General features: G+C 35.5%; 3 protein-coding genes across 3 annotated transcripts in view; all 3 read right to left on the reverse strand.

The window, feature by feature from the left end:
* The window catches only part of LOC114535873, a 31,338-nt gene extending 27,046 nt beyond the window's left edge, over positions 1-4,292 (reverse strand). The window contains exon 1 of the mRNA XM_028557201.1: positions 3,980-4,292. Coding sequence (XP_028413002.1) covers positions 3,980-4,061 — 82 coding nt within the window. The 5' untranslated portion in view covers positions 4,062-4,292. The remainder of the gene's footprint in view (positions 1-3,979) is intronic.
* Positions 4,293-5,420: 1,128 nt separating this feature from the next.
* On the reverse strand, positions 5,421-14,890 carry LOC114535874 (patched domain-containing protein 3-like). Its single transcript, XM_028557202.1, has 4 exons — positions 14,809-14,890; positions 12,532-12,640; positions 7,323-9,703; positions 5,421-7,217 (listed from the first exon to the last, which is right to left on the reverse strand). Exons 2-4 carry the CDS (start codon positions 12,624-12,626, stop codon positions 6,955-6,957), a joined length of 2,739 nt encoding a protein of 912 aa, XP_028413003.1. The 5' UTR covers positions 12,627-12,640; positions 14,809-14,890; the 3' UTR covers positions 5,421-6,954.
* A 637-nt stretch (positions 14,891-15,527) lies between these two features.
* LOC114535897 (probable dimethyladenosine transferase) lies at positions 15,528-18,775 on the reverse strand. The gene is made up of 12 exons (XM_028557234.1): positions 18,647-18,775; positions 18,389-18,462; positions 18,099-18,185; positions 17,864-17,925; positions 17,706-17,799; positions 17,519-17,568; positions 17,313-17,436; positions 16,916-17,008; positions 16,683-16,747; positions 16,478-16,541; positions 16,283-16,389; positions 15,528-16,177 (listed from the first exon to the last, which is right to left on the reverse strand). The coding sequence occupies exons 1-12, from the start codon at positions 18,702-18,704 to the stop codon at positions 16,135-16,137; spliced, it is 921 nt and encodes a 306-aa protein (XP_028413035.1). The 5' UTR covers positions 18,705-18,775; the 3' UTR covers positions 15,528-16,134.
* Positions 18,776-18,798: the final 23 nt, after the last annotated feature.

Raw genomic sequence — 18,798 nt, forward strand, 5'->3', positions numbered from 1 at the left:
AAAAATCACAAAATACTTCAGAACTGTCCTGTTATACTCATGTAGGCTGTAGAGAGTGTAAGAGGACATAGTCGACTTAAGACATATAATTAGTTCAGATATTCCACTGTTTCCACAAATCATCTACAACTGGTCAAAATCTATTGGGGGTAAAAAATCGCAAAAAATGCAATCTCAAGTTATTAATCTCAAGTTTTGCAGAGCGGTCTCTTGACAGCAAACGGAAGAAGAATCTAACTAACCTTAGCCTTAGGACACAGACGTGATGAAAATCTGTACCTATTTCTATATCTTCTCCAGTTAGTCTTATACTTACGTCACTGACTTTGTTTACCAAGTAAAACTGGATTCAAAATATTAGTGAGTGTTTTTACTCACGTCCGCGTGCTTCCCGAGGCAGCTTAGCATGGGAATTTGCGTCAGAAGACGCTGACGTAAAAAGGCTAATGAGAATTAGGAAGTTTCGTAGATAAAAGAGCTTATAAATAGTTGAAAAATCTGCGTGTTGCTTCAGTATAACAAGGTGTTTACCCAAGGATAATCCTACACTAACGAGATAAAGGCTAGATTAATATTGTCATTGGAAACGCCAAGATGGAGATCGACGAACCTAGTTTCCAGGAGTAAGTGTGGTATTCCTATTCCAGGAGTAAGTCTTCGACCCAGCCGACCAGCGGTAAATGCCACCTAAAAGCTATTTGAAGGTCATATTATTTGGTCATATTATTTGGTGATACGGAAACTCGACCGGCGCCTTCTCGCGATTCGCTGAGGCTTTGACTGGCTTCAAAGGTTTATTCAAATTTAGATCTGTGATTTCTTTTGCCATGCTGCATTGGGGGTTTATCGAGAAGTTCGTTGCAGTTTTCTTGTAACATTTAAATATTAGCTGAATTAAACGTGTTCAGATTTCTCCTCTTATTCTCAAGACCACATCGAGGACCTTTAAAGGTATTAAAAGCCCGAGTCTAGACTAGTTGACGATGTCAACAAACAACAAACAAGTGCAGTTGTAGCCTGAAACCATCTATAGCAGAAGATTTATTTCCTGTTAGTGCAGTTGCTAACTGGCAACGAAATCACAACAGCATTCTTGTGAGGTTGTCTGCCGGCTAAGCCTCGTTCAAAATAAGATAACACCGGCCATAACTGTTGACCTCATGTGAAAACAATGTTCGGTATTGTCGGATCAAATTTTGTTGACAGTTGTCAGTGCACATTTTGGGCGCTGGGCTTTTTCTTCATCCCGAGCATTTCTAGAGCTTAGGTGTTGCAGAACATCAAATTCTATAAACAAGGTGCGTGGTTATTGTGAATCAATAGAGTACCTGTCACCTGAACTTTACTATCGCCTGCGTTCTCCCAAGCACGTGGTATATATAGTAAATATCCCGGCGCACATTCATGATTGATTCAGTATTTTTTTACAGCTTAAAACTTAGAACTGGCGCCGACACTTTTTTTATCTACGACTGCATTATGAATGCGGGTTCTTTCAGGGATATCACTTGATGACAGCCCTCAATCAAAACGTCTGAACGTTTGAAAAAAAAATAATTCAACTCATCAGGCTTTAATTGAGAAGTTCCTCAACTATGTGCCCGTGGCAAATTTTGATAGAATTGAACGACCTTTGGCTGCATGACACAGCGAAAATAAAATATTCACTGAATAAAAAAATTGAAAAGAAATAAAAACATAGTCATAGTCATAGTGTAAAACTGATCTTGCATTTGATTGCTAGATTGAAACTCAATTTGACTAGGATAATCATAGACCATCTGTTTATAATACTCGATACATAGAGAAATAATGGTTCAATCTAGTTCATCATCCTTTGCAAGCTAGGACTTGTATTTACGAAAGACCCTTGACAGACGACATCTTCACTGGTAATATTGGGGAATACTAAAATAACATATTATATTTCGTAATGTGATTATATTTTGTAATGTGAGAATTTTTGCTAATTCTTGTCTTTGTTTTTCTTCACATTCTATTCTATTGTAATTTTATTTCTGATGTATTACATAATTTCATTAAATAATTAGGTAGAACCAAATAGTTTAAGCAGATTTTCAGCAAGTAACCTATGGGCGTCAAACTACTTTTTAACTACCCATTTAAATTGTAGTTAAATACAAAACCCTTGTTTTTGATTGGTTAAGTATAGACCTATACATCCAGGTGTGAATGTAATCATTTGAATTTTAAAGTTACATCTTTGAAACAGTTTAAAGATGGCTATAAACCAATAGTTGGTCAGAACAATAATAAAATTGGTTTAATTTAACTATTTAAGCAATTTTAATCCGCAGAGTATGAGCTTTGCTAATATAGTAATAATCCTGACCATGATCATGTACAAGTGCAACCTAAGACAATATTGACTTTTTGAATTTATACAACACACATGTAACATATATTTGTCAGACTACGATAGGTCTGTGTGTTAAATGTTCTTATGGAATCTGCACATGTCGTATTGGAATAGCGTTTTGCTTATATCCAATTTCCGCTCTTAATTCCGCTTTTTAATTTGTCACTGTCTCTAAATATTCCGATGTTTTTAATTCTATCTTCGTGTGTAGTGTCTACAGCAGCATAGATCGTTCTGTGTTTTTAGAGAAAATACCAAAACAGCATCGCTAATATTAAATGTTTGTTTTGACTGTTTGTGATAACTATGTGTTGTTTCAACATGGCCATGTAACAGTTGTGGCTGAGAGCCTGAGAGGAGACCGGAGATCCCCTGCTGTTCATGAGAACACAGATTATGACGGTATAGACTCGTGAAAAATACTCCTGAATTCCAAAGACGATACTGATCGTGCATCATTGAAGAACATGAACAGAAAAAACAGCAATTAGACTTATAATGAATAGTAAAGCGATTAGAGAAAAAAATAGTCTAGTCATCATTGCCCAATTGTTTGTGATCTTGGTTAGCGAATTATAATATATGATTAAACACCTTTTCCAGCAAATTTACTGAGAACGCATTCAAATTTTTCAAATACTTCAACTTAAACGCCAGAATTTGGACACTTCTATTATGAGTGTTTAGTGTTTTGCATACATATTTGTTAACCCGAGCAAATTTGACCCCTTGGGTTATCCTTACTTTTCTGTATGCTCACCATTGTAGTTATCAATTACTTTTAATTAGAAAATTTAATAAAATAAACTGTTTTACAAGATCTTTGTGTTTTATTACATTTAATTTTGAACTTGTATAGATGCTATCTGCTATCTATAACTTTGTCTTGGGAATAAGGTATACTTGGCGGGGCATGATTGTGTATAATAGTACGGCAAAGTCAAAGAGATAGAGGGTATAATTAAGCTTTGAGTGAACTATATAAAGACAATTGACTCGTGGAATAATTATAAGTAATTTGCGAAGTTGTTATATCGCCTATAAAAGCAAGTCATCGTCTACACAAATGTGATAATATATTATCATGAATTCATCTCTCCAACTGAGTTCAGCCTCCATGCCATCTACTGCGGCAGCAAAGGAGGTCTTGATCCGACAGAAAGATAAAAAAATCTGTTTTCTATATTTCGTAATACGAGTATTTTCTGCAATTAATATATATTTGTAGATTGGTTAACTTATAAAATATTTAGCTTCCCACTAAGATACTCTCAGCTATACTGGGCGTAAATTAATGAGATGAGCAACAGTCATAAAACAAGCGCAATTAAAACGAGTGACCAGTTGTTGAGATGAAGCACTGTGGACTTATGATCAAAATATTTCAAATCGTCATAAATAAACATAAGATCAAAAAGCACATTGCGCAAAAGTCAAATGACGCAAGATACACATGTACCTTGACATTGTACAAAGTGTTCCCTAGTGGAAGTATGTAACGATCTAAAGGAGGTTTAGCTTGTCGTCTAAACTCTTACGTCTCATCTCCCCTACAGTGGAGATAAATTACACCAGACTGCAGATTGTGTTACAACTCACCAGTTTGCCTTGAACAGAAAATAAGGAGAATGGCGCAAAATATTCGCATCTTTGTAATTACACTTTGAGCAAATACCAACATTGACTTTCCGTTGATCTTCCTTGTGAGTAAATTACTACACGACCATTAAGAAGATTTGTCACTTGACACTAGCACCGCGAACACACGCGCCACAATCCCGCTAAATTAGGTTTAGTTTCCTTTCGACTTTCCTTTCGACATTCCAGTGTTTTATGATATAACGTAATGTGATACAAGTTATAAGAGAAAGAAACAGCCCTGTATTATAGAAGCCAACGTGCCTATTTTGACTCTTCCTCTTCGTTGAGCGCCGTGTCCAATTTTAGGAATGCCTAAATGATATTATAGGTATTTGTCACTAATTGTGTGATATTTCTCACTTCTTTGTTCCAGCACAATAGGAGGGGAGGGATCAATTCGACATGAATACAAGGGGCACTTTGATTTTTATTGGTTCAACAGTTAATCACCTACAAACCTCATATTGTTTACCGGGTCGGCTACCTTGGCTCTCTGTGGGCCTGTGGTTATTGGTTGACAACGCAAAGCAATGTCAACAATGATTGTGAACGTCAAGACGGCCACTTCATCTTTCTAGCTGAATAGATGCACAGTTGTTGCTTACTGCCATGAAAGGTCGCTTATAGCTTTATGTGGGAAAGCACCAAAATAATGTCTTAATGTAGCTAAATTACGCACAACACGAATCTATAAACACATGGCTGTAGGGCCTACGTAATCTATATAATTAAAAAAAAACTACAGGGCTACGGGGTCCGGGGATGAAGTTTAACTGATATTTCTTTGATAACCTCTTGATAATACATGCCTATTTTATTGTGGTTTTAATATTTAATGTCATGAAATTTTGCCTCGCCAACTACAAACACACAGCCTGGAAAAAACTTACTTTTGTGGTGTATGTCCGGTCTGACTCTCTGTTTATAAACAGCTTATAAGGTCAAGTTAACAGATGGTTAGAATTTGATAATGGTGATCATAAAAGCGATACAGTACACTGAGATTAAATACGTGGAACACTTTGCAGAAATAGTTTATTCCTGTGCCACATTCTAGACACAAACATGATAAAGTCATAAAACATCTGAATTTTATGTCATATATAGTTTGAGCCAGATGACGTAACAGCCCCATACTGAATGGAACCGTAAAAAACGTAACAACATATTTGCTTTGTTCAGTAAATTCATAAATTTCTCATTCACTCGAGAGCGAGCGTGGAATAATTCCACTGGCTCTGTTTGCTCATATATTTTCACAATTATCCATCCACCTGCTAACGTATCTTTCATTGCACGATCACGTGGAACCAAACACTATCAATATATAACAAACGTGATGTTGGTTTACTATTTACACTTTCCAAATATAAAATTCAAATTGGAAATCAAAAACGTATGACAAAAGGTTATTAATTTATTTTGAATCAAATAATTAAAATTCCATCCAAACATCATTTACGAATATATAACATTAGCCCCGTTTACACTACATTCAATTTATCGGCGTGCCCATTTCATCCGTACTCGGCCTTTTTTTGGTAGCCTGAGCACCAATAATATTGGGCACGGGTACCCATTTTAGCCGTGCCAATAAATTGCCTGTAGTCAAACAGGGCTATTATATAAGGTTATATACAATCTCTATACGTATACATTATATTTAATAAATAATTACCTCCTTTATAGTAAAGTGGTCTGTATTAACTGCTCTACTACCATAGTTAGTTTTTCAAATATATTCCCAGAGAAGTAAACTTTTATATTCTCCCAATTCTAGGTACCAGGGCCATGCCTTCACTTATCGCGTGTTGTCTAACGCCCTGAGCCGGTGTTTACAAATTATTCTTTATCGGCTGAGATACTATATATCATTAAATATTTAAAGCATTGACGCCTTTGATTAAATTAATATTCTTAATTTCTGTCTCTAGTCAATTTTAAGCTCAGTTAATTAAATACCGTGTAGCATCACCTGTTGTAAGGTAAAATCCAACTTTATCACGCCAACCACGCCTATAAAAGGCACCTTTTCTGTGATTTTTCAACACAAAAAAGTTTAATGCCTCAAACCTTCTACCCAATGAATTTTTTTTTACCGCAAGTCAACTTTTATTAAAAAAATTTTTGCAATTGTATGGAAAAACCACTTGAAAACTACAGTCTGCTAGTACGAATAACAAAGTTTCGGATCAGTATTAAATTCAGTAAGAATTTTTATAACTACACGGCGTTAAAATGAATAAAAGGTTATGGGTGTGATGGCATTTCAAAGTTGGATCGATTACCTTCACTTTACACACTACAGTTCACAGAGTATAGTATATATTTCACATTTTACACATTCTAGTTCAACTTAGTCTGGCATGCATACAACTATAAGCAAGTTGAGCAGATTTGATAAATGTCATTATTTAAACGGAGACAGCTAGGAGCAATCTCATTTCTAATAAGTCGCAACTTTCAGTCATCAGCCCGCTGAAGACAAAGAAATTTAGACTCATGAGTTGACATATATATCTGCGAAAAACTGCGCGTTTTTTGTTTCGAAAAACACACATCTTGCTCTTGAATTAAATGACATCGTATATACTTATATCTTCCCGCTTATTAAATCTAATTTAATTCTTTAACTTAATACAATACACATTTCAGACATGCACATTTCAACTTCATGAATTCTCATGTACAGAAACATTAAAATGTGGGAATTTGAATTTCAGCTCATTATCTATTGTTTTTAATGTTCCCGTTGTAAACTTGAAAAATATTTAGCACGTTTTCACGCCGGTCCAAGACCTGCTTTCAACAACCTGTTTCGAAACCTAACGCAGGAATCGCAACCAAAAAATACAACTCGAAGCCAAAGGCCCTTTATACACAGTAAGAATAGTAAAAGATAAATAACTGTCGAAACATTGTCAGAGAAATAACTAAACCGTTGTCTCTTTCTCACAAATCTCGATTGCACGAATCTCAGTCGGTGATTCGATTGGATCATTCGCCAGCATAACTTCCTCTTTCTGATGAGCAACTCTCATAAATGAAGGACAAAACGTAGCAAGAAGTACAGGCAAAAACAACAAACCATGAAGAAGGCCAAGAACCACAATACCAAACAGAATACGGAAGAATATATGGAAGAGCTCTGATTCTGAAAACGCTATCACCACTATTCCAAGAAATGTACTTACACCTAAAAAGAGATGAATAAAATGAGAAACTATAACAAAAGAACAGGGATTTTACATTATACATAACGTGGTATATTATATGTACTTCTATCTGTGCTTCCACTTACCTCCCATTAATACACTGATACCAACTGTACTCAGGGAACGAACGATACGTTGGTCGTTTCCAGGAACGTCAGATACAACAAAAGCGTGGGCCACGTGAGCGCTATAATCCACACTGTAACCAATAGCCATTACCAGACCAATCATTGATATACCATTCAGAGAAACATCCCATATATACATTAATCCAAATAATTCTATAACTAGACTGGCAAAACTTAAAAACACAAATAGGATAACAATTGGGTGAACCAGATACACACTGCTAACACCAAGTATTGCTATTGCAGCAATAAGAAGGTTGCGGACAGTTTCTTTAGCGGTCAGCGCGTACTGTTCATAACTTATAAATTGTTTCGCGATAGGAAAGCTCGGGAGAGGAGATTTTTCATCAATGTCCTCACGTAGAGTCAACATTGCATCTCGTAGTTTTAATGAATCTGTCGTACTGATAGTATAGACGATCATTCGACACGCAATAATTTTCGTGTTTTTTTCGTTAAACACGATATCCTGTTTATACATTTGTCCTGCTTTTGAATTAACAAACATTTTAACAGAATTGTAGAAATCAGGTCCAGTGAGATTTCTTTGATTTCCGGTTGCCCAGCGTTTAAAAACTGGCAACCAAAATATACTTGCATTGACCAAATAGAAGTCATTTGAAAAGGCAATTTTTTCAAGATTCATAAGTTTTTGCTGCGTCTTTGAATCGCTGTACTCAACGTGTTCACCAATGACGACAAGATTGACTTGAACGGACTGATCGTAGTATTTCTCAGTCGTTCTGATGAAATTTTTAAAATAAGAGCCTTCTTTGGCTACGACGTGTTGATCAAATCGCTGGTCAATATGAAACGTGCCGTACATTCCAAGAGCAAACAAGGTTAGAGCCATCATGATCACTATCTGTTTAATTGGCGTCTTCACGATGAAACTTGCCCATCTTTTCATTATGTTTGTGCTTGAAAAGTGAGGTAAACGATGGAACTTCAAATATTCCGATGCTTTGGATAGGCTACCGCTATATTGGCACAGCAGAACGTCAATCTTTCCAGCTTTAATTCTATCAGCATCAAACTTTGAGGCTGCGACGAAGAAAGTAATAATAAACAGGTAGGCGAACGCGATGCAGAGTGAGGCATAGATGCAGAAAATACGTATCGCTGGAAACGATGTTAATGTACTAACTGCGAACGCTACCACGTTTGTCACGGACGTCATAGTCACGGTTGGGCCAGTTTGAGATAGAGCATGCGCGATACGTTGAGTGACAGGCCAATCAAGAGGTACACGGTCAAGTTCATGAATAATTAAGAACATATTATCAAGACCAATCCCAAGCACCAGAAAAGGCAAGACACCAACCATACTGATAAATGGTAATTGCAACCACATACCAAAACCTAGACCAGCTGCTATGCCATAAACAACAGCAAGCACTCCAAATAGAGAAAGCAATGAATGACTTCGAGCACTTTCCCGGATATTACCAGAAACAATACAAGCAAAGGAAATCATGAGAATAAAAGTTACTGATACAAGACGAATATCTGATCCAGTACTTTCACCAATAGCATCATCAACACTTCGAGTACTGGCGTACGACATATCCACATGCTTCATTTTATTTTTCAACCCAGCAAGTTCATCAAGAATGCGTTTCTCCAAAGTCAAAACTTTATCAAGTGTAGTCTCGTCTTGCGGATTTCGCAAAAAGTAACGCATCATCAATGATCCAGAATATTTCAGTTCAGGTTGGAGCGTTTTTCCAAAGATTGCAGGTAGATTTAAATAAAATGCTCTTCCGTTACTGGCTAAACGATCCACATTATAGTAAGCTAACGAAAGATGTGCCGGAACATTATTTAAACTACCATTACCATACCAAGTCACAATATCCAACGGATTCACCATTACACAATCGGAAATACTCTCAGCTGTCTCCTTTGATAACGTCGTACAGTATTTTATGAAATCTTTCTGTCTTGTAATGGCTTTATGGATTTCCAAAGCTTCTTGAAAACACTCCTTGGTAAGAACACCAGACGACCTGTTGGAAATGTCCGGATATTTTGGAGTTAAGATAACAATCTCTTCTCTATAATCCAAATTGAAATATTTATCAGCAACTTTGAGATCGCTGATAGCGCGGCATCCTTCAGGAACGTACAATTCCTCCCATCTATTTGCAAACTTGAATTGTGTAAACCCACACGCGAGAACAGCAAGTAGGACATGTAGGGCTATGAATGTCGTCCATGTTCTCCGGCAAATAAATTCCCCTAACACACGGAATTTGGCACTGATCACTTTTAGGTAGTAGCTGCAGAAATACAACCAGACCTCATAAGGATTATAAGGTTCTCCACGAAAGGTAAGGCTGTAAATGAAAGAAAGAAAGTAAAAGGTTAGATAACAGAAAAACGTTGTTTTCTTCATTTATAAGCACAAACGTTCATTTTTTTTTGCCACCCACTCTAAACACCCACTGGTAAAAGGTGGGAAGTTTAACCAATTAGATGGCAAAAAAGCTCATAATAAGTCCGCATATATTATAAATGCATAAAGTGTGAAAAGCAAAATACTGTGAATATACAAGATATGACAGCACCGGGCCGAGTGACAGCTAAATACATTTTCCCCACTGTTTGGAATCTTAGGATAAAACCTGGGGGAAAATTTGACATGCATGACTTAGATTTGGATGTACACGGGAGAGCAGATTGTATGCGAGATTATATGCGAGATAGTTTTTATTTAAGACAAACATGTTCCCATGCAGTGTATTGACGATTTTTCACAACATCGTCTTATCAAACGGTTCACTAAGTGCCCATAGGAAACTTCTCGACGTTTTCACCGAAGGAGGGCCTTCGTCGTTTAGAAATCCTTTTCGTAAGTCTTGTATTATGTCGCCATTCAAGTGACTTATCTCTTACTTTTAATGCGTGTAAGCTGTCTGTCTTCCGGGAGACATGCTCAAAGAAGATTACGAGACGGCTTGATACATGTTACTGTATGTGAACTTGAAAATATAAAACTGAATCATTCGACAAACATAACAGCCAACAATAAGATCTGACAAAACACTCGATAAAAATAACTTGATAACTCCTAATTAATAAACATGCAGACAATTTTCTGTAGGATGTTTATATATGTAATATAGTGATATAAAATGTTTTGTTGTAGGCTTGTAGCGGAAGGAGCGCAAGAAATTGAACTAACGTGCAGCTGCTGATATCTTCTGTACAAGTGTGACACAATACATGCATGTGGTTCGCAACAAGAATAATTTTAAATGTTAAGTGGCAGAACAAACATTGGCTATTTATTGCTACATGGCTTATTCTCTTGCATTCCTATATTACAGCTGAGAGAAGCATATATAGGAAAAAATATACTATCATATTTTTATATGAAGTATTTGAGAGGAAGGCCACCACGCATCACACTTTATTCTTGTTTTAACTCCTATCGTCATGCAATACGTTGTCACTAAAAATAAAATTTCTCAGCGTCGTATATTCCGCGTCCGCGTATATGTTATTTTCCTATTGCTTTTGACAAAAAAAGCAAAATCATAAAAAACGTTTATATGAGATTATTAATTTTATGCGTATAGGCTATAGCTATACAAGTTTGGTACGAAATAGAGAAACGAAACAGCAATTTCAAAACAAAAGCCAATTATATATAGCATCACACAACGTAGACAACAAAAACTGAGACAGAAGAACAAGTCAATATGAGATGATGACAGCCGGTGCATGATTATAGGAATGATAATATACCTTGGTTTCCTTGGCATGATGAGGGAAATTTCTTAGCAGCCAAATATGTCAGAGATTGCCAGTAAATATAACACATATATGTTATTCAAACAAAACAAGCAATAGTTTTGATCTAAACAATCTTTCTTAACTGCGTTCTTTTTGGCAAGCCAATCACGTTGATTCGTTGTGCTTTGGTAAACCACAAGTTTTCTTGTACCCGCAGCTTCACCGTGTCAACATTGCTTCAATAACAAGTCTATACGATGCCAAAATACCTTCTCATGCTTTACACGCGGTCTCAATCTGAATAACAGACTTGTCACTTGCTTTGTCGATTTTCTATTTCATTTTTGTTCAGTTGTATTGACATACCGGTATATAAAATGTGCCTATCGTTTGCCGCTACATCAGTTTATATGAAGCAAACGGTCCAGAATTTAGCCATTCATATTAATTTGCACATATGATACAAGACTTGTCATTAAAGTTCCGTTAGCCGTTCATTGTTATTCTGACTGAATTCATGTTAAACGCTTAAACGTATTAAAGCTATATTTGTTTAATTATGAATATATGGAAACAGTCTTTTCCGGCTTTCAGGCCAACGCATATATGCAAATCTCAAACTTAGAGTTAATATATGTTTTGATGAATTCCCTCACAAACAACAGCCCAAAGAGAGCTATAGTAAAATACCCATCTTACGTAGAAATAATAAAAACTGCTTATTCTATATTGCTGGGATACGCGGAAGCAGCTGCTTCGACTCAGCTCATGCCCTCATGGAGAACAGAACAATAAGAGTTAATATAAGACTCTGTTGTTTCGGAACCTTTGATGTTCTCGCGCATGTCAGTTACATCAATGACATTTTGTGGTCAATATAAACACGCTGAGATGGCTGGCTGTTTCGTCTTTTCACTGTCATATATTGCATATTTTTGCATAAAAACGAGGACTTGCAGGTTACATGGTTGAGTGTCTCCCTCCTAGTCCACTCTTCAATGACTTTATTCTATTTTATGGAGCATTGTCTTAGTTTGTAGGCACGTGAAGAAAAATTTTCTAGATGTCGAACTCATTAAATAGCTGCATATTCTAACTCTTATAACTATGAAAAATTAACCGTTTTAAGCCTAGTCGCGGTTTTGAAGTTATTTTATTTATACACGACAAGATATATACCGTTTAATAATATATTTCATCATCACGTTTTATCCATACAAATTAAAGAGAAGTTATAACTAACATAGTAACTATAGTTTTTACACCATTGTTCAAGATAGCATTGTGTAAAAAACTAAAATTATGTGATTGTTTAAATTTTTCGTGCTAACAATTATCAATTAGCAGGATGTACATGAATATAAGTATAGGCTGTATAGCTACAGCCGGAATATACGATAACAAGTTATCTAAAATGTATTCATACCTAGCATCATTGAAGTAAAGATCCGTGTTTTCAAAACCATTTTCATCATATTTTAAACGTTGACAGCTTTCCTTGTCTGTGTGAACAGATGCCATGAGACGATGAAAATCTAGCGTAACACAAAATCTTGTTACAATATTACTACAAACACGTGGAGATATGAATATACAAACACGTTTAAACCAATCAGAACAATGCCGCCACCATGTGTGACGTGCATCAGTAAAATACATGTTTGTCTTTAGAATAAAGCAAGGAAATGCATGAAGCCGAGCAGGCCTGGTAACAAAAAGCTCGTTCCTGTAAGGTTCATAAAATAAAACGCTAAAAAGGTCGAAATAACCCCGTGCTCTTACTGGGTATTGCAACATAATTTACCACTCAAGTCGGAGTATTCTACCATGGTTTGTTGTTGAGTGTTTAATTTAAATAATTATATGTTCAACTCAGCTTATCATCGTTCACTTATTATCCAACAATCGGTCTAGGAACGCATTGAAAACCAAAAGTGCATTGAAACAAGTTGTGAATTTGCAGAAATTTACAGGAATGAAAAACCCCGAGTTTAAGAGCGTTAAAATGGCTGAAGAGGGCAAAATTATACTTGTTGTAAAACTCTCATCTGAATCATATGCACGAGTTTCCAGGACGCCTTCCATGAGAGGAGAAGGCAGTCTGGACTCTCGAGCCAGTTACTGGTCAGAAGCAGACGTATTAGGCTTTTTTGGGAATTAAATTCACACTGCGCGATATACCTATCGCAGTCTATATGCTGTTTAGGAAATCGGAGCTAACTGAAGATCAAAATCTTTTAAACCATTTGTGATCGAAATTTGGAAAATAGCCGCAACATATCTTATTGAATTAAAAGATTGTTCTGGGATTTGTTCAAATTTGCTTGCAGAATTTGTTGAAAATAAAAACGAGTTACGCAGTGCAATCCACTCAGAGAAGGTTGTCTACCCTGCAGCTGGTTCACTTTTCCATGTTTTTAAGTTTTTATGTTCGCAGGTCTGCATGTATGGGCGACTCTAAAATGAAGACTTGATGACTTGCACGTTCGTGACAATAAAGTGTTTGAATATTGAGTAATAACATGCTCTTATAGCTATTGCATTTGCAATATAACTTGTTCGTCTTAGTAACCAGCCCATTTTCACAATCAATACCCAACAGAGCGTTTGTATCAACAAAAACAGCAAGCAAGCTGACAGAATCTTTGTGAAGACGAGCACAGTTGAAAGAAAGTATTATAAACAAGACTATAGTAATGTGAACAATTGTCATTGTTGATAAATGAATTTATCTTAGAGCATTAAAAAGGGCTTCTGGAACTTATATTTGTTTTTCGTGTTTCCTATTTTTATAGCAATATTCCACTTAATTTACGCACTCAAAATTCGAGTTTGGATCACGCTAGAGGCAATTAAATTTATTGTTGTCGTATAGAGCAGTGCAAACCAGTTGATTTCACTAAATTCAGTACCGGTGAGATTATCACCTCAAAAACCTGCCGAATTTTTCCAGCCTCAATACAGGCCTTGTAACTGCATGATAATCCTCCAACTCCACCGCCCTTATGAATGACAAACGTCTCCGCTGAACCAGAAAATTACCACTAATCTAACTCAACTACGACAACGTGCATAAATATGCCCCGTGCATGCAGAGACAACTTAAAAACACAACGTGAAACATTAATGACAATGTCATATACTCAAGATATAAATTTATTGCCTAAATTGACCTTTCGTGTCAATAAAATGTATTTGAATGAAAATATAGTGCTTTCACTGTACTAGTTCTCTTTGTGGTAAAGCAGGTTCATGCTTTGTGATTCTAGATTGAGAGTTCTTTCTATATAAATGGTTTAACGTAACAAACATTACATACATGCAGGGTTACACAAGAGCATGATAACAGGTAATCCTCTACGACTGCGGAAGAAGGGCAATATTGTCCTTGGCCACCTGAATAATCTCGTTACATAAAAAACAGTTCTTAATTTTTAAATTTAACCTCTTGATATAAATCAGAAATCTTTACCGACTTAGTAAATCTTCTATGTTGCGTAAATCAATCTTTTCTGTCATATTTGAAAAATATAATACTTATTTAACTGCAGACTCTATATATTGCCCAAATGAAATATAGCTATCATTATGCAACATTAGAACACATACAAATGTAAGTATTTCACATGTTGATGATAAATAAAGTAAAATATAGTTAATTAAATCTATATCTGTTATCACCAGACAAAGTGTATATACTCACCTGACTAGATTCACCACAGATAACTCTCAGTTTTCTCACAGCTCTATAGGATATATCCGTTAAAAATTCTGCTGGAATGAAATATCCCTTTGTTTTGAGGGTCGAGACTGTCTGAAATCTTTGTTTCTACCGTGAAATATTGGCTTTGGCCTGTGTTGATTAAATGTGACGACAAACGTTTCATTAATATTCAACAAACAAACTTAGTCCCACCAACCCGCTGCAGACGTAAGGATCGTAAATATTTTTTTGTGTAGACTTTATAAACCAGATATCTCACTCCTGCCGCGTTAATAACTTCGGGAAATCTTCAAAAGACGGCATGTCGAAAAGATGAATGGCTACATGTCGATAAATTACTAGTTTTGCCTGGGGAATGAAATACTGATACAAATTTGACTATGGTTTGACCACGTAGTGTGATCGTACTGTGCTCTAACAGAATTTGATACGTCAGGGCAAGTCAAAGCCGCCTGTATTGAGAAATAGTACATACCCATGATTAGAATAATAGACTTTGAACTTCATTACGCAGATAAAATTATCAAATATATAATATACACTAATATTCATAAGATATATATAACAAGATTACAAGAAAACTTATTATGTAATATCTTAAAAAATATTATATCCCTTATTAACTGCATGGTTTGTTCGCTATTAGTCTGGTAAATCTATTGCATAAAATCTGGACGATGTAATAATGTTGAGAGTCTCTTCAGCATGTATATACTTCTTATATTGTACCGGAGTACTTGACGATGTACAAATTCGAAAGCCGGAATTTTTTCAAACCTAATTTATTTTCTATGTATTGAAGACTTTCCACATTATCGAGACTGCTTTTTCAGTCAGACTAAGATCACTTCTAAGAAAAACTAAAATTACTACAGAAGAAAAGCGATATATATTCTTTCCTTTTTGATAAAAAATTGAGAAATTTTTCACATCGAAGAGATGAAACATTAGGTTGCGTCTGGTAAAACTAAGCATATCTAAGTTCCTGGATCAGCGTAAAGTTTGTACGGCAAAGATACAAGACAAATATTATTCTTCAGCAAAGAATTGTACAACAAAGATACAGGACAAATATTATTCTTCATTCATGGGAGAATCTCCGTGATTTATGGTTTATATAATTGCAACCTCGCAAGCCAGGATTTCTACCTACACGCTCTACTACGACCCACGCTGCGAAAGTCTCATTCAGGAAATGTCCACTAATATTTACGAAATGATGCACGTAAACAGCAAATTCATCGTAGAACGACGTCTGAATCGTACCTTCTCTTGCCACAGCTCATTCTCCACACCACGCAACTTTTAAGCAAAATGAATGCCATTTGAATTAAACAATTGTAATAACCTAAACATAGAATTAAATATTACCACAAGACTCTCCATCCCTCAAGAGCTCTCCAATTTTACATGTTGCAGAGGCTGAGCACGTCATAGTATATCTAATACATACCCCAAGAAATCATCTAAATCCATCGTTCTTGCTCTTCGTTTATCGTAATCGTTGTCTGTTAAAATTTTCTGAATTTTTGGTTTAATATCAAAATTATCCTCCAGGAACTATAACATAACAAGATTACAGATTATTTTTTCAAAAATAAAAAATCGGACTTTATACTATAACAAAATTTAGCTCCAAGACACTTACTATTTCGTTCAGTGAACAATGAATTCTGTAGTTTTTCTCTATCAACTCTAATACAGCTTTTGAACTATATAAAAGACACTCAATTTAATATAATGGTGCATGAAAGAGTCGTTCTGAATCAGTCATTCGGTCATTCCAGCTTTAGATACATACTGTACAAGCAATATAAAAATGCTTTGGGGTAAAACATGATTGATGCACCAACCTGAAACAAGAAGCTAAAGTTTTGTTTTTTCTGACAAAAGCTATTCTGACAAGACCATCCCATTCCTATAGAAGTTTATAAAAGTAGACTATAAAATAAGGAGAAATCCAGCACAGTATAGTGTAGTGTATGCATGGAATCCTGTAATCAGGATGTGGTAAGCTGGTAATTAAGTTAATTAAGAAATACAACTGGCTGCATGGTGAAGCATGTGAATCACAGCTTGTACTAACCTGAAAATTGATTGGTGGAGGTGGATTCTTCGGTTCAATTCTGACAACACTTGATTCAACTTTTGGTGGTGGTCGAAAATTATTTTTACCCACCTGAAAATAACATAGAGAAAGATCACGAGAATGAAATTATTTTAATCATGGGAGTAAGAAATGGTCCAATAGCCAGCCCTAACTTCTAAATGCTTTTTCTCTTAAGCCTTGAATGACTCCATAATGTTGAGCTACTTAAATTTTATGTTAAACCCAGACTTCCTGTTTAATGTCATTGGGAAGATCTAACACATAACCACCATATTCTATAGTCGGCATGCAAGTTTGTATGGAATGGTGTTGAGGTGCACAAGGGTCTATGGTACTGCATGAACATTGTAAATTGTAATTTACTGAACTGCACCTTCATTAAATGATCAACTCTTGCTAGTAATTGAGTATTTATGGACAGTCTGCAATATAATTTATCTCCAGGTTTGGCAACTAATCTCTGAGCAAATTCTCTTTGAAACATCAGAACAGCACACCTGAAATTAAATAATATATTCATATGACATGCAATATCACTTGCAACACTTATAAATCCTGTCATCAATGTCTCAGTTGTACCTGAAAAATGGTCTGTGAAGTAGAAGCTTAAAGACAAATGGGGATGAAATCTAAAAAATATAATAAATATTTTCATATATGAAACAAACTACAGTATTTTCTACTACATACATAGTACATATATCAACTATTAAGGATTATATAAATGGGATAAAACTGGAGGTATAATTAGAAACACCATACGTACTTGATAAGGAAGATTAGCAACACAGACATCAAAATATGGCAGTTCTGCTTTCAACACATCTCCAACTATCACCTGCAGTTTTGAAGCATATGGCCTGAAAGAATAAGGGAAAGTTTAGAACAGATATTTTTCATGGAAATCCTATGGAAACTACTTACATTCCCTGCACTCTTTTCTTTAACTCAGCAACCAATCTCGGATCAACCTCGCAAGCAATTACCTATAGTAGAAACATCAGGCATATACTTATTGAAAAGATACGAAAAACATAAGGAACACTCTACACTGTAGTGATGATAGCGGTCTTTGAGTAAAGAAGGACTTCTAATCATACAAGATTATAGTATAGCATTATTTTATCAGCAGATACACAAAATTGGGACGATTTCCAACCTTTTTAACCTTTTCCAACAGTTTCACTGTCATATTTCCTGTACCAGGACCTATTTCAAGAACTGTATCTGTTGATCTCAACCCTGCCTAAGAAAGAAATCATGTGTACAATAGTTAGTGTGGTGTTTATATGAATTCTTAATACCTAATAATTTAATCATGATCCACTAGAGGTCAATTATCATCCACAAGACTTGAATCATGATCTCCATTACACGAAGGGTTAAATCATGCACACCACAAACTATGCTTGGACCATAAAATTACTATGTATTAACTTCAGAATTTACCTTTTCCACCAAACTGTTCACAACAAGGGGATTTTTCAAAATATGCTGACCGAGATCAGTCTTGAATTGAATTCCTAAAAATATTTAATATCATTTAGAATACCATATATTTAGAATACCATATATTTAGAATACAATATATTTAGAATACCATCCTGTAAGGAATATACCACTGAATACCACTGAATATGGACTAATGGACAAAAATTCTGTTTTATATTGTGGCTAACCGCTAATGGGTTAAGTACAGATACAAACCTTGGCTTGTAACTTGTCCATGTTGCCTGGATTTCTTTTTTATTCTCTCTTTAGGCATTATTAGCACTTTTCTATTAATTCTAGCCAAGTATTAAAGCTTCGTTCCTTGCCAACAGCCCAACACTTGGATAGTCTTGAAAAGTCCACTATAG

This window comes from Dendronephthya gigantea, unplaced genomic scaffold, assembly GCF_004324835.1.
Source record: "Dendronephthya gigantea isolate DGI-Jeju-01 unplaced genomic scaffold, DenGig_1.0 000127F, whole genome shotgun sequence".
Lineage (NCBI taxonomy): Eukaryota > Metazoa > Cnidaria > Anthozoa > Malacalcyonacea > Nephtheidae > Dendronephthya > Dendronephthya gigantea.

Excerpts from the sequence above, each read along its gene's own strand:
- LOC114535874 (XM_028557202.1), bottom strand. The coding sequence starts at position 12,626 with ATGGCATCTGTTCACACAGACAAGGAAAGCTGTCAACGTTTAAAATAT. Across the intron at positions 9,704-12,531 it reads CTTTACTTCAATGATGCTAG|CCTTACCTTTCGTGGAGAAC; the intron begins GTATGAATACAT and ends TTTCATTTACAG. Across the intron at positions 7,218-7,322 it reads TATCAGTGTATTAATGGGAG|GTGTAAGTACATTTCTTGGA; the intron begins GTAAGTGGAAGC and ends ATCTCTTTTTAG.
- LOC114535897 (XM_028557234.1), bottom strand. The coding sequence starts at position 18,704 with ATGCCTAAAGAGAGAATAAAAAAGAAATCCAGGCAACATGGACAAGTT. Across the intron at positions 18,463-18,646 it reads TGGACAAGTTACAAGCCAAG|GAATTCAATTCAAGACTGAT; the intron begins GTTTGTATCTGT and ends AAATATTTTTAG. Across the intron at positions 16,390-16,477 it reads ATTGTTCACTGAACGAAATA|TTCCTGGAGGATAATTTTGA; the intron begins GTAAGTGTCTTG and ends GTTATGTTATAG.